The sequence below is a fragment of the Pan troglodytes genome, chromosome 9 (assembly GCF_028858775.2).
Source record: "Pan troglodytes isolate AG18354 chromosome 9, NHGRI_mPanTro3-v2.0_pri, whole genome shotgun sequence".
Classification (NCBI taxonomy): domain Eukaryota; kingdom Metazoa; phylum Chordata; class Mammalia; order Primates; family Hominidae; genus Pan; species Pan troglodytes.
In genome coordinates, this window is record NC_072407.2 from 109,002,863 (window position 1) to 109,017,003 (window position 14,141).

The 14,141-nt window shown below is 41.3% G+C and overlaps 1 protein-coding gene across 3 annotated transcripts in view; it reads right to left on the minus strand.

Moving 5' to 3' along the window:
* The window catches only part of GUCY1A2 (guanylate cyclase 1 soluble subunit alpha 2), a 344,946-nt gene extending 334,285 nt beyond the window's left edge, over positions 1-10,661 (minus strand). For all 3 annotated transcript variants that reach the window (XM_016921913.4, XM_522169.8, XM_016921914.4), the window contains exon 1: positions 10,214-10,661. In XM_016921913.4, coding sequence (XP_016777402.3) covers positions 10,214-10,528 — 315 coding nt within the window. In that variant the 5' untranslated portion in view covers positions 10,529-10,661. The remainder of the gene's footprint in view (positions 1-10,213) is intronic.
* Between the last annotated feature and the right edge of the window lie 3,480 nt (positions 10,662-14,141).

A 14,141-nucleotide genomic window follows, 5' to 3' on the forward strand; every position in this document is an offset into this window, starting at 1 on the left:
ACTATCATTGCTTTATACCTCTGCATGTCATACTGATCTTCCCAATTTGATCTACATACTCATTATCTCCAACCTCAACTGGGCCCTCAAAAAACACCCAATAACACTTCTTCCTATTCCTAGGCAGTTCTCTTTCCCAATCTTTAAATAAGTAATTTCTAACTCTACACTTTTTTCAAGGACACTATCCCTCCCCTGTGCCACTATTGTGTCCACTAATGATTATTGTAAGATAGATATATGGATATGCTGGTTTGTAGAATTTTATTTAATAGAATGTTTGGTAATACAGGATTTCTTACATACTAAAATAATAATGAACAACACAGCATGATAGATTTACTGTCCCTCTAGCTTACAGATACACATTTCTTTAGGAGATAATATAGACACGCTTATAAGTGGCAGCACATCAGCAACCCCAAATAACTGTTGTGTCTACAGGCATTTTAAGATAATCATACTATCCGGCCTGGTGCGGTGGCTCACGCCTGTAATCCCAGTACTTTGGGAGGCCAAGGCAGGCAGATCACCTGGGGTCAGGAGTTCGACACCAGGCCCAGCCAATATGGTGAAACCCCTAATAAACATACAAAAATTAGCCAGGCATGGTGGCATGTGCCTGTAATTCCAACTACCCAGGAGGCTGAGGCAGTAGAATCGCTGGAACCCGGTGGGCAGAGGCTGTGGTGAGCCAAGATTGTGCCACTGTACTCCAGCTTGGGCGACAGAGCAAGACTCCATCTCAAAAAAAAAAAAAAAAAAAAGATAATCATACTACCCAAAGTGAGAGGCAATTTGCATAAAATCTACAGATTATTATGAAGTCCCAATAAAATGTCAGGTAGGAGAATGTTTAGAAAACCTTAACGCATTCTAAAAAATAATGTTATAACTATATTCCCGTTTATGTCTGAGAAAAAGCTGCAAACAGAACAGTCAGATAAAATAATCAATTAAAAATCACAAAATCATTATAGCCAAAAGAGCAGTACCAAATACATCATAAACTACACAAGGACTTATTCAATCATTTATTCATTCTTTTAACAAACATTTATTGAGTGCCTTTATAATTCAGATACTCTGCTAGGCATGGGCATACATAGATAAATAAGACAGGATTTCCATCTCAAAGAGGCAGAATAAACCAAAATCAAGGTACAATACAATAAGTCCCATAATGGAGATGTGAGTGATAACTTAGGATTCCATAGGGGAAAAAATGGAGTGACAGAAATCACGATATATATACACGTGTGCGTGTGTACATAAAAACAGTCAGAAAAACCATCCTCTCCCAGTATTAAGTTGGAGGGTTCATGTATGAAGAAGCATAGACATAAAGCAACAAGGAATGGAAGGATGTTTTAGAACATTCTGATTTTTGCCATTGGCCACAGTGGACTCACGCAAAACAAATATTATACAGTGAAAGGAAAATGAGTCAAGTGGACTTTATGGACTTACAATTAAGGTAACATCAGGACCTCCACACAGATAACTTCCTTTCATGATAGATTATTAGAGTTGTCTGCAAATACAAATTTTTCAAATGTTGGATCACCATTTATTTACTTGGAGAACTAAATGAGAGACCCCCACCCAACTTCACCACTGAATGAACGGCTAAGGATGCAGAGATTGGGAAGCATTAATGTTAGTGCCATATTTTGGTAAGGTTTGAGAGGTGGTCCTATATATCTGATATCTGAACCTCCTATTGTTTTCTTTCTAGAAAAAAAAAATTCTGGCATTCAGATCTGTTTTTTCTCCCTTTACCTTTTTAATTTTTCATTGGCATGTAAACAAATCACTCCTCCAAAATGAACCAGTAGATGGAGCATTTGAGAAATGTTGTGTCAATCTCACTCTGAAAAACACAAATGCTGGTGATAATGTCAAATTCACCCTCACAACCACCCTTCTTTTTTTCTACAATCCCCAACCTTTTCAAACATCTGTTTCTCTGTTTTGGAAAAAGGGGTCACAAGATACTTATAGTAATGACATGCGAACTACTCAACATAAACATAAGCAGTTAACAAAACATCCTCGGGAAAAACGGGCAGAGTCCCCAGATAATTAAAGCTACAAATGGTGAAACCTCAAATACCTTCTACCATACAACCAGTAAGATTATTTCGACCACAAAAGATACAGCCATAGGATGTGGGGATAACAGCACCAATTCACCACCTTTATCCCTAACCCAGTTAAGGTAATAGTTGTCTGGGATACATTAATCCCAAAGGAAGCGACTTTCAGGATCATTCTTCCCAAAAATCAGCCCATAGAGCTCACTGCTCAGTAGTCCTCAAGGTCTGGAATTCAGTCACCTCTAGACATACCTTCAGCGTGCTGAGCAATTACCTGGAGTTTTGTTCAAAATGTAGTTTGGGCCCCTCCCTGGAACTATCCAACCAGATCCTCTGAGGATGAGGCCCAGGAATCTGCATTCTAACAATTTTCCTCAGGTATGTCTTGTGTTCAATGAAGCTTGAGAGCTACTAGATTAAATGAAGAACTGTTTAATAAGCCTCAAATAAAGCCTGCTCTGGAAGTGATTTCTCACTATTTATAAGAATGTTTACTCTTTCTCAATTCCCTACAACAGCCCCAGCAAATTTCCCGCCTTCCAAGATATTTCCCACTGCCCTACCTCCTAAATGACTCTAGCCCTCAATGTTATGAGGTACTCTGAGCTAACAGCACATAATTCTAGATCTTCAGATCCTGTCCTGAAGTGATGTTTAAGGGCCATAATTATGTCATTTCCATCTCCTAGTAGTGCATTTTTGGCAACAGTAGCCTACTTGTTGACAAACATTTCTTCTCATTTGACAGAGAATTGGGCAGAAAATATAAGCAATCCAGACTGTAGAAGAGTCATTACATTTACCTAACTTCTTAAAATATTATATAAATGGATGACTCAAAGAGTCCAAAGAGGAGGATACTGTTCCATCTGCTCTTTTTGTAAAACGACTTCCTTCCGAAGTTTTGCTTTAAATAGCAGGTGTAAGCAAAATTCAAACAGGTTCGCATACTTGAATATGTCTATCACAGGCTGGATGAAAAATCTAAATATTTTGGTTGATGGAACCAAATATACCACCAAAAAAAAAAATTAAACACAAAAGAAACATTAACAAAATTGAACAATTAAACAAAAACATGTATTTACTTCTCCTGAGCACTTTTTTTTTTACTTTTTTTGAGATGGAGTCTTCCTCTGTCACCCAGGCTGGAGTGCAGTGGCATGATCTCGGCTCACTGCAACCTCCCCCTCCCGCTTTCAGGCTATTCTCCTGCCTCAGCCTCCCAAGTAGCGCGATTACAGGCACCCACCACCACGCCTGGCTAATTTTTGTATTTTTGGTAGAGACAGGGTTTCACCATGTTGGCCAGGCTCGTCTTGAACTCCTGACCTCAGGCAATCCATCTGCCTCAGCCTCCCAAAGTGCTGGGATTACAGGCGTGAACCACTGCGCCTGGCCCTCCTAAGCATTTTATTGAACAACCATACTATGCTAAACACAGGTTAAACATAAGAATATCAAGGACAGAGGCTTTAAATGTTAAACTAACCCACTGCCTCATGCATCGAACAAAGGGCCTGTGAAGAAAGCCTGCTCAATAGATAGCCCTTGCAAATATTCTCCCGGCCTATGTGCCTACATGTGTGTGAAATCTCAAAAAAGAAAATTATACCTTCCTAGTAACTCATGATCAACAATGTATATGTCAAATGACAGTGCATTTATTTTCCTATCATATTCAATAAAATATTTATATTATGTTTTATTTTACTTACAGCTCTGTATAATTAACGGCAACAAGACAAAAAGGTGAACAAAAAGACTAATGATGACATAGATGGGAAAAATATATAATAGCACTCAAGTACTTCACCTATGCATCTTATAGTCCTTAAAGGTAAATAAACTATACACTAAAAAGGAATATATAATCAGGAATATATAATATATATATTTTTTAATATATTAAATATATAAATATATTTATAATATATACACATATATATTTATAATATATAAATATATATATTTAATATATATAAAAAGGAGTATATAATATATAATACTATAATATATAGTCAGAGTGTCTGACTTCTACTTACAAACCTAATAATCACTGATGTCATTTCTCATTGACAAAATGTATCTTTAAAGTGAAAGTTCTCTTCAGAAGGCTGAGGCAGGAGCAAGACCCTATCTCAAAAAAAAAAAAAAAGAAAAAGAAAAAGACAAAAGAAAGCCTAGCAATTGAACCAATAGCCAAACAAGAAGAGAGCACCATAAAATATAAACAGCATTAGCTATGTAATTGTTGCATCTCACTATCAAGGCCTTTGAACACACATACAGATTAGTTTGAATGCAGTAGATGAAGAATGCTTGGAATTCTTAGGAAACTGAAATAAATAACTTCTCTTTCAACTACAATTTTTCTAATTTAAAATTAACTTGTCATGAAGTATCTACATTCTACCAAATATATATGTCCTTGTATTTTTATAGAATTTATAAAGTAGTTTTCATATTGCCACACAGCAGTCAGTAATGTGATGGAAATGTTTGGATCTGCAATTTTTATATGTCTGTGTACACACGAGTCATACCCAGGGGCCAAAAAGGGACTCCAGTTTTAATTTTTTTAATGGATTGTCTGGGCTATGCCAACAAAATACAGTGCTTCTTATTACTTTTTTTTTTTTTCGTACTTGACATCTGTTAACCTATTCTATAAACTTTTCCAATTAGGTGACTAGCAAGTGAATTATTGAGAAAAAAAAGAAAATGAAAAATTTAGATCACTTTGAGGCATTCAAATTCAGTTAAAATTAATAGATCTCACCCTGAAACTATCATCTATTGAGTTTAGGAAGCTTTACGAAGAATATTCCTCCTTATACACAACAAACCTACAAGGTAGTTGTTATTCCTAATTCACAAAAGAGGAAACTAAGGCTCAGAGAAGATAAGAGTTAGCTTTCCCAGGGACTCATACTTAGTAAGGGGCTCAGCAGAGGATTACTCAAACCTAAATTTGTCAGACTCCAAAACTTTGTGCTTTCAACTCTGTCACGTTGTTTCTAAATGATTGGGGATAAGGTAAAGAAAGGCAATAGATTGCCATTAAATTCTGATTTCAGATTATAGTATCTATTTTCAACAAATGTGAAAACATTAAACAACTGAAATATACTTTATATAATTTTATAATGGTAATGAATTTGTTTCTATAACTTTGTTAGCCAAATTAAGCCCCAAATTTAAAAAGCTTTAATTAAACTACCTAAATTTGTCAAATAGCCTACCTTACGAATATATTTTTTACATTTTTCATTGTCTACATGTTAGTTACACACATACTTTCTAAGGTTTTTTTTCAAGGTTTATACATGTCAGAGAGCTCATTTTATTTAATATCAACAGAAGCTAAATAAAGTATTTTATGCCTTTTCATTCTTTCCTCGACATGTATTAAGATAATTTCCTTCCCCAAAATAATAATTTATGCTTTTTTGTCACTTGAATCTAAGCTTCCCCCTTCATTTTTTCCTCTTCACTAGTCTCTGTTTCTTGAACAACTCCACAGGTCAGTAGCTCTCTTCTCCTTATTTGCCACTCCTCCAATTCTGTTACTTTTTTTCCCTGACATTCTGCTCTCTAAAGCTTCTGAGGTCTTCAAAGCCACTTGCAATGTTCTCTGTCAAGAAACCTAGAGAAGCCTTGCCCTTATATGACTATAGTGGTGTATCTTCACTGACAGGCTGACACCAGCAAACCCAAAATTGATGTCGCAGTGACAGGGTAACTAAGCAACTCTCATTTAAGAATAAAATCCAAATAAATAAGTTGCTAAGTTCACCCTTGATGTGAAATCCCCAGCTGTTGCTTAATATGTATTCCCAACTATTATATTATTTTAAAATAAAGAATGTAATAAATGATTTATACATCTTCAATCAGGTCTTAAGGTCTTGAGGGTTTTTGTTTGTTTTGTTTTGGAGACAGAGTCTCGCTGTTACCCAGCGTCTGGAGTGCAGTGGTGTGATCTCAGCTCATCACAACTTCCGCCTCCCGGGTTCAAGCGATTCTCGAGCCTCAGCCTCCCAAGTGGCTGGGATTACAGGCATGCATCATCATGACCTGCTAATTGGAGGGTTATTTTTATTATTATGGCTGCACCCCAGAGATTCACAATGAACAAAACTACCCAAAGTGAATGACAAATAAAACTTCCCCTAGATTTCGCCAAGACAATTGGAGTTCTTATGTTTTCCCTTTATATAGTTTCATTAAAATAAAGATAATGATTAAAGAAGTTCCATGAAATCAAAGACTAGATATGTTTTGTTCAGCATTTGTCTTTCCAAATGCTCTGCACAATACCTGCCACATAGATACTACGATATTTTTTAAATAATTGGGTGGATTAAATAGCATTTTGGTGCCCGTATCTTAAAAAGTAAACTACTTTCCTCAAAAGTTTTAAAACTTATAATATATGCCATGCTTTCCTTTTTTTTTTTTTTTTTTTTTTTTTTTTTTTTTGAGACGGAGTCTCGCTCTGTCGCCAGGCTGGAATGCAGTGGCGCAATCTCGGCTCACTGCAACCTCTGCCTCCCGGGTTCAAGCAATTCTCCTGCCTCAGCCTTTCGAGTAGCTGGGACTACAGGTGCATGCCACCATGCCCAGCTAATTTTTGTATTTTTAGTAGAGACGGGGTTTCACCATGTTGACCAGGATGGTCTCAATCTCTTGACCTAGTGATCTGCCTGCCTCGGCCTCCCAAAGTGCTGGGATTACAGGCATGAGCCACCACGCCTGGCCCATGTTTCCCTTTCATATGCCAATATGACAGTTTGTCCAAAGCCTGGGAAATCCCAGAAATTTAAAGTAATGTGTCCAGAGATATGTAAGTTTCTCATTGTTCAAGGCAAAATTAGAATCAGGTCTCCCGAATTCTGGAATTTTTTTTCAATTTCACCAGTACAACTTACTCTTATTAAATAGTATTAGAAATTATTATAACCTTTATACTCAACATCAGTGCATCTTAAAGTGACTACTAAGCATCAAAAACCTGAGTGTGGATATCCCATGGGTCAAATAACTAGTTTAATAAATAAATTTTCATTTTTCTATTTGCAAATCATTCTGAATAAAGAAGAAACCCCAAGTGACTGAGACATGCCACGATGAGACAACTGACAAAACAGGAGCTTCCATGGCAAGTACAGTTTCTCCTGAAGTATATTGTGATGGCATGCAAGAAAGCTCACAACATTCAAAACAACTAGAAATTCCCATCTAAAAAGGCTCTGGTAATGGCTACTCTCAGCGGTTCAAAAACAAAAAAATGTCCAGCTTTCATGAGAGAATAGAGAGGACATAATCCATCTCCTGAAGAGTATTCAAAGAAGTTTCAAATCCTGACAATGTCAAAAAATGAATCTACTGGAACTTTTTGAGCTAGTGTTCTAACTTGCCAAATAAAAGAAAATAAGGTAAGGACTGCCCAGAAATGAGTCACTGCTTTGAAATATAATCTCTCTCTTTTATTTGTGTCACTAAGTCTATTGATGATATGGTTAACCAAGGAGAATTTTTCTATACATGTGTTATGTTGAAAATGTTTACAGTATATTCACCTGTATGTTCTCAGCGTCCACCTGACAGACCCTTTTCATAATAGAAAAGAACTATGGCATGGAAAGTATATAGAGCTGTTGCATTTATTTGATCATCACAATTATTTTCAAATTGCTTATTCTGAAAACCATTCTCTGGATACATTCTTTTCATCCAGCAAAAAGCCAGTCATTCAAATTTAACTTATAAAAGTAACCATCAGAGACTATTTCCTTCCTCTTATTCTGGCAGAAAATACTGCATTTCTCAGTTTCTTTTATCTACTCCTCATGTAAGTTGTTGAAAATAGTCTTAGCTTAAATTAGCATTATCAGAGGCATTGACATTACTTTTTAGAAATCTGTAAATTCTTAGGCAAAAAAAAAAAAAAAAACCTCCAAGGTTATATCAACAATTCTCCCCAAACTAATCATTATCTTTAGCAAAATCATTTCATTAAATAAGAATCTGTTGTACTAAATAACTATTTTATTGCACAAATGTTGCTTTAAGTACTGACACAAGCCTACAGACGCTCGGGGTCATTGGACTCCTGTTGTAAACAAATATTTTCAACAATTTGCAACATCAAATCGTTTATAAAATTACGCTGCCTGGGAAATATTGGCAGGGAAGAACAGCAAACAGTAGCCAATCTATTCTGAGGATTGTTTTCTAGGTTAATGATGAAAGAAAAAGTGGCAGAAAGATATATCAAATACGAAAATACACAAGAATAGGAGGATGACTGTTTCTCAATATGTGTTCCTAAGAATTAAATTAGTTCAAAATAAATAATGTAATAAGTGATTTATACATCTTCAATCAGGTCTCGTAAAAGAAAAAAATCATTCTCCATTAATACAAGTGCCACACGAATATTTGTAGACCTGTCTGGTACCCGTACTCAGTCCCCTCAGGGTTCCACTCCTTCTTAGGTCCCCCCTACCATCATTTGCAGTAGTAATCTCAAAAGAGAGACTCAACAGTAATCAAACAAGATCAGTGTTCAGATTCATTTCGGAAACTTTAAAAAAGTAAAATTCCTAGGGGTGGACAGGTGAAAGTGCTGTCAGGAGGAGCTAAAGCTCTTGTATCCAAGGTCAGGGTGAGGATAAAAGATGGGTGGAGGTTTGACGCTGAATCTTTTTCAAATTCTGTCTGCAACAGAGTGGATTTCTTCAAAACAGAGCTCTCCCAGACAGGGTAAGATTGGATCAGAGGTCTGGCATTCCTGCAAGAGGTAAAAGCCAAGGGTAGCTGAAATGCCTGGGCAGGAATAAGGCAGGAGTACTCTGGAAGGATGCCTACAACCAGGGGGAGTTTGGTGTACACCTGAAACTGCTGATACAGACATCCCAAGATGACCACAAGTTTGGAGAGGCATTTATTCATTCCACAAATATTTAGGAAGGGCCTAATATAAAGAAGCCATCAAAAAATGAGAGAGAAAGCACTAGAGAATCAATTGAAGAGAGAGTAAAGGATGAGGTACAGGTGCAAGAAGTACAGAGCGGTTTAAATAGCTAATGTGAGACAGAAAGCACTAGAGAATCCATTGAGGAGAGACTAAAGGATGAGGTACAGGTGCAAGAAGTACAGAGCGGTTTAAATAGCTAATGTGAGAGAGAAAGCACTAGAGAATCCATTGAGGAGAGAGTAAAGGATGAGGTACAGGTGCAAGAAGTACAGAGCGGTTTAAATAGCTAATGCATGCGAAGCTTAATACCTAGGTGATGAGTTAGTAGGTGCAGCAAACCACCATGGCACACGTTTGGTACCTATGTAACAAATCTGCACATCCTGCACATGTAACCCGGGACTTTAAATTAAATTAAATTTTTTAAAAAAGAAATCCAGACACCAGGTTTACCCAGAGAAGAATAAATGCCTAGTGGATAATAAAGAAAAAGAAAAAAAGCTACGGGGTGAGGACAACTCGAGATTAGAGATTACTTGAACAGAAGGCAACTCAGAAAAGTATCTGGCAAAAAGTATCTGAAGATGTGAGAAAAAGGATGCAACATAGAATGCAGATAGCCTGTGGAATTCAAAGATGTCAGAGAAGGTCACGCTAAGACCAAGAGAGTGTGGGAAATAAGGAGAGGAAGGGTTTCCTGGAAGGGGTTGGGGCTCCTTAGGGATGCTGGAGAACAGGATGAAAGACAGGGAAGCTGAACTGCAGAACAGAGTGCCTGGGAAAGTTTAGGGGAAAGAAAACAGGTGGGTGTGAAGCAGCACCGGGGCTGTCCAGGGGGAACAGTGGTGAAGTAGGGTTCAAGGCTAGAGGTGGGCAGACAGGCCCCCGAATCAGGATACCCCAAAGGAGTGGAATCTTATTCCTTCCCAGTGCTGTAGTCCCCTCTTCCGCCCTAGCCTAGGGGATCCTCTGTCGCCTGGAGCCACTGGAACCCTAGGCCGGGCAGGGTGAGGCCGGGCCGCCCCCCAGCGGTCGGGCTCTGCGCTCGCGCCCCGGCTCGCCCAGCGCCAACTTTACCGATCCGCGTTCTCTCTCCCGAAGGCGGTCCCCCCTTCCGACCCCCGCTCACCGAGGGCGCCGTCAGGCGGCTGATGCTCTCGCCCAGCGAATCCAGGTTGACCCGCCTTCGGCGCTGCACCCTCCTGGCCCCGGCAGTGGCGGCGGCGGCGGCGGCAGAAGCAGCCGGGGTCGGGGCCGGGGCGGCGGCAGCGGCAGCGGCAGCGGCAGCGGCGGCCGGGCTGGGCTCCAGCGGCCCGGGCGGGCTCCGGCTGCCATTCCAGCAGAGCCTAGACAGGGGGCACTCCCCCTCCTCCTCCGGGCTGGTCTCCAGGTAGTCGGAGCCCAGGGAGCTAAAGGACTCGGAGGAAATCTTCCTTCGAGACATGCTGCCGGCGGAGCTGCAGCGGCCGAGGCGGTGGCGGCGAGGACGCGAGCGGCGGCGGAGGCGGCGGTGGCGGGACCGGCAAGCGACAACGTTAAGCGCGTCGGGGCCGCGGGGCGCTGCGGTCGCGCCCGGCGGGGCGGGAGTCCCCGGGGCCGCGGAGTCCCCCGAGCCGGCTGCTCATGGCGGGAACTTGGGGCGCCGCCGCACCTTGGGGCCCGGGCTCGGCGGCGGCGCCGGGCTGGGCTGGGGGCCGCCGCCGCCTCTGCTGCTGCTCGCGCGGCGCCGCCTCAGCGCCCGCCTCGGCGCATCGCCGTGCGCCGCGCTCCCGCTCACGGGGAGGCTCCGAGAGTGTGTGACCGCGGTCGGCGGGGCGGGGAGGGCTGCGGCCCAAGCAGAAGGGGAGGCAGAGGCTTCTGCCGCCTGCGCGCCTATCTCGCCCCCTTTCCCTCTCTGCTCCCGCCTCTCTCCACTTGCTGCCCGCCTCCCTCCTTCTCCCTTTATCCCCCCGCCCCGCACCCCCATGCTCTCCCTCCGCGGGAATCACGTGTCGCCATCATACTCATTGGGAGTCTCTGCCTCGCCTGTCGCCACGTTTCAGGAGCAACGAGGACACTTCGTTGCTGTCCTCTGCGCGCCCTCCCTGCTGCGAGGAGGTGCGCACAGGAGCTCGGGTCGGACTGAGGGCCCCAACCCCAAACGCCTTATCCTCGGCCCTCGGGAGCAGATGGGTCCCGGCGGCGCTGGTGGGGAGAAGGGCTCGGGGCTGGGGGGCGAGAGGCCTCCCCCTGGAGCCACCTTGGGGAAACCTGACAGTGTGAAGTGGGGGTTAGGGTCCATGTTGTCCTTTCTCCGAGTTTATTTAGGAAGTTCCGAGGCAAAAGGGAAAGGCCAAGCGTCCAGCCAGCCCACTCCAGAGGAGACGCTTTCAGGGGAAGGGAAGGACAGGGGCAACATTTTGGCGCCCATCCTGCTGGAGCAGCTCCTGGGGACTTGTGTTCCCCGCCTCGTGCGAGGCCGTGTGGGCGCGGAGCGAGCCCAGAACGGGGCGGCAGTGAGGACAGCGTCTGCTCTGACAAGACAGCACTGTTGCTGAGCCTCAGCCGGGCGGGGTGCGCGGGGCTCCCGGCTCCGCTGGCTCCTCACTAGTGCTGGACAGCTCCGCTTGCCACCTATAGCCGCCTTTGCAGGCGTTGAGAACTGGAGAACAGTTCCTCCTCAAACTACCTAGCACCTGGCCCGGGGGAAACCGGGGAATGATCCCACGTCCCTCATCCTCAGGGCTCTTTGCGCCAAATATGCGATCTGTTTGCACCTGACTGCAAATGCTGCTCAGAAAGCTAAGGGGAGTAGGGATAAATGCTTCTCGAACTGACTCGCCACAGCGCGAGCATGTCTTGCCGCGAGTTTTCAGCTGTGCGGCTTCATTCCAAAGCTTATCTCTTTGCAAACCAGTCCTTCCAGCGCCTGACCCCACTGCCCCTTGCCTTAGCCCCAGAAAACTCTCATACTGGTTCTGAGGATAGAGTAAGAGATGGGAAGAAGGGGCAAATGACAGTATCCCGAAAGAGGGGTTCCAGGCTGTACTTCCCCCCTGCAATGAAGTGGATGAGCACCCTCCCCAGCTCACCCGATCTGCGGAGAGAAAAGTTTAGGGGCTCTAGCTTTAGTTTCCCAGTGAAACCGAAGCCAAAGCGTTTTTTTAAATTAAAGAACTGGTCCTTCCAGGTGAAGGCAGATGGGTTTGTGTGGACTGTGTTTATTTAAAAAGCAAAACCAAACCAAACCACAAAACCTGTGCTGTACCCCCACCACAATTTGCTTTTAACTTCAAATCTTCCCAAGTGTTTGTTAGGGCTTAAATATAAATGCTATTTGAGGTTTCATTTGGAAAAATCCACTCAAACTGGTTCAGAGACATACCTTTTTCCCCAGATCTTAAATGGGCTTTAAAGATAGAAAAGTGTGTACTATCACTCAGGCACTCCCCCTTCAAATTATATATATATATGTGTGTGTGTGTGTATATATATATATATGTATATACATATACATATGAGAAAGAATATATATAATATTCTTATATATATATATTCTTTCTCATCCTGCTGAGGAAGTTTCTTTTAAAATAATAATTGTTACAATTATTATTTAAACTGTTGTGCATCTACTATTGATTTCCCCATTACTTCAATTAATTCTATGTGCATTTGTGTCCATTGAAAATTACTCAAATTACACTTTTAATCATAAAAAATCATCAATTTTGCTAAAAAAGTTTCACTAGCCCCTTTTTCTAAATTATAATGAAAATTACATTATTCTAACTTTGGGGTAATTGTTTAATATTTCTGCTACACAGTATCAATCAGCATAAAGGATTGGAGTTCCTAGTTCTCTTCTTTGGTACTGATTATATAATAGTCAAGTTCTTTAGAATTATAGGATTTTAGTTAGTATTAAATATACTAAATAGCATGTGTCCTTCACATTCTTTCAATAAACTGCTGCGCACACAAATAAATATTATGGTAATGGCAAATAAACTTCATATTGAACTTAGAATTGGAACTTTTTATTAACCATTCCAACTCTTGTCTCAAAGTCAAAATTATTGAGTGCAAGGCAATGAGTATCATTTGTTTCTAAAATTTGTAAGAGGTCCAAGAGCCTTCCTGTTTACACTGGAAGTTTATTGCCAGAAAGAACTCTGAACCTATGGGACATTTTTTCTTTGTGTGAACCATTTGAATCAAAGACTCTTTACAGAATCTAGCCAGATGAAGTCGTCTTACAATTTTCTCTATGAATTACACCCTGCCTTTGATCATTATTTTCCCATGGATTTTTAAACTATAAACAAATCAAGGCCTAGATATAGCCAGTACAACATCTGCTTTGCTTTCAAGGGTTTCCTTTGTATTTCTGTTCAGGAGCAGGGTTCAAAAGCTCTCAATATGAAGAGTGCTGTGTTTATACTAGAATTGACATTTTTAAAATGAAGCATAGCTACTCTCCATTAAAAAAAAGAAGAAGAAGAAGGCTTACAGCTAGCAAAAGCAATCTAAATACTTTAGGTAGAGTAGTCTGCTGAGAATGAATAGTCTGTGCTCTGATTTTAGGAAAAGAAGCTTGCACAAGCTCATACCCACAAATCCAGCCCTGCTGGATATATTGTATTTCAATAAAGTATTTAAAGGCCACTCTCCAACTGGAAAAGAAAAATGCAGAAATATACTTGGTTTATTTGTGAAGTTGGTGTAGGCACCTGACAACTCAGATTGATCAAGCATTGGGAAAGACTTCCTAAAAAAACAGATTCTTCACTTTAGTCAAGACGATGACTATTTTACATTGAAACATCTAAAGTAACTATTGTTTGTGCATGACTTCCCTTCACATAAATCAATCCTATTTATAAACTCTTTCACTTATATAGCCTCATTTAACCTGATTTTCATCCTTCTCAGAGAAGTTGTTGAAGAAAAGTCACCTGTGTCAAATTCAAATCAAAACTACAATCAGTCCTCCTTCCCAAAATTCTTTGCGTTTCCCAGGTTCAAACTCTTGACTAGTTTCTTTTCATCCATCTAACACTCCAGCAAGAAAATCTGCA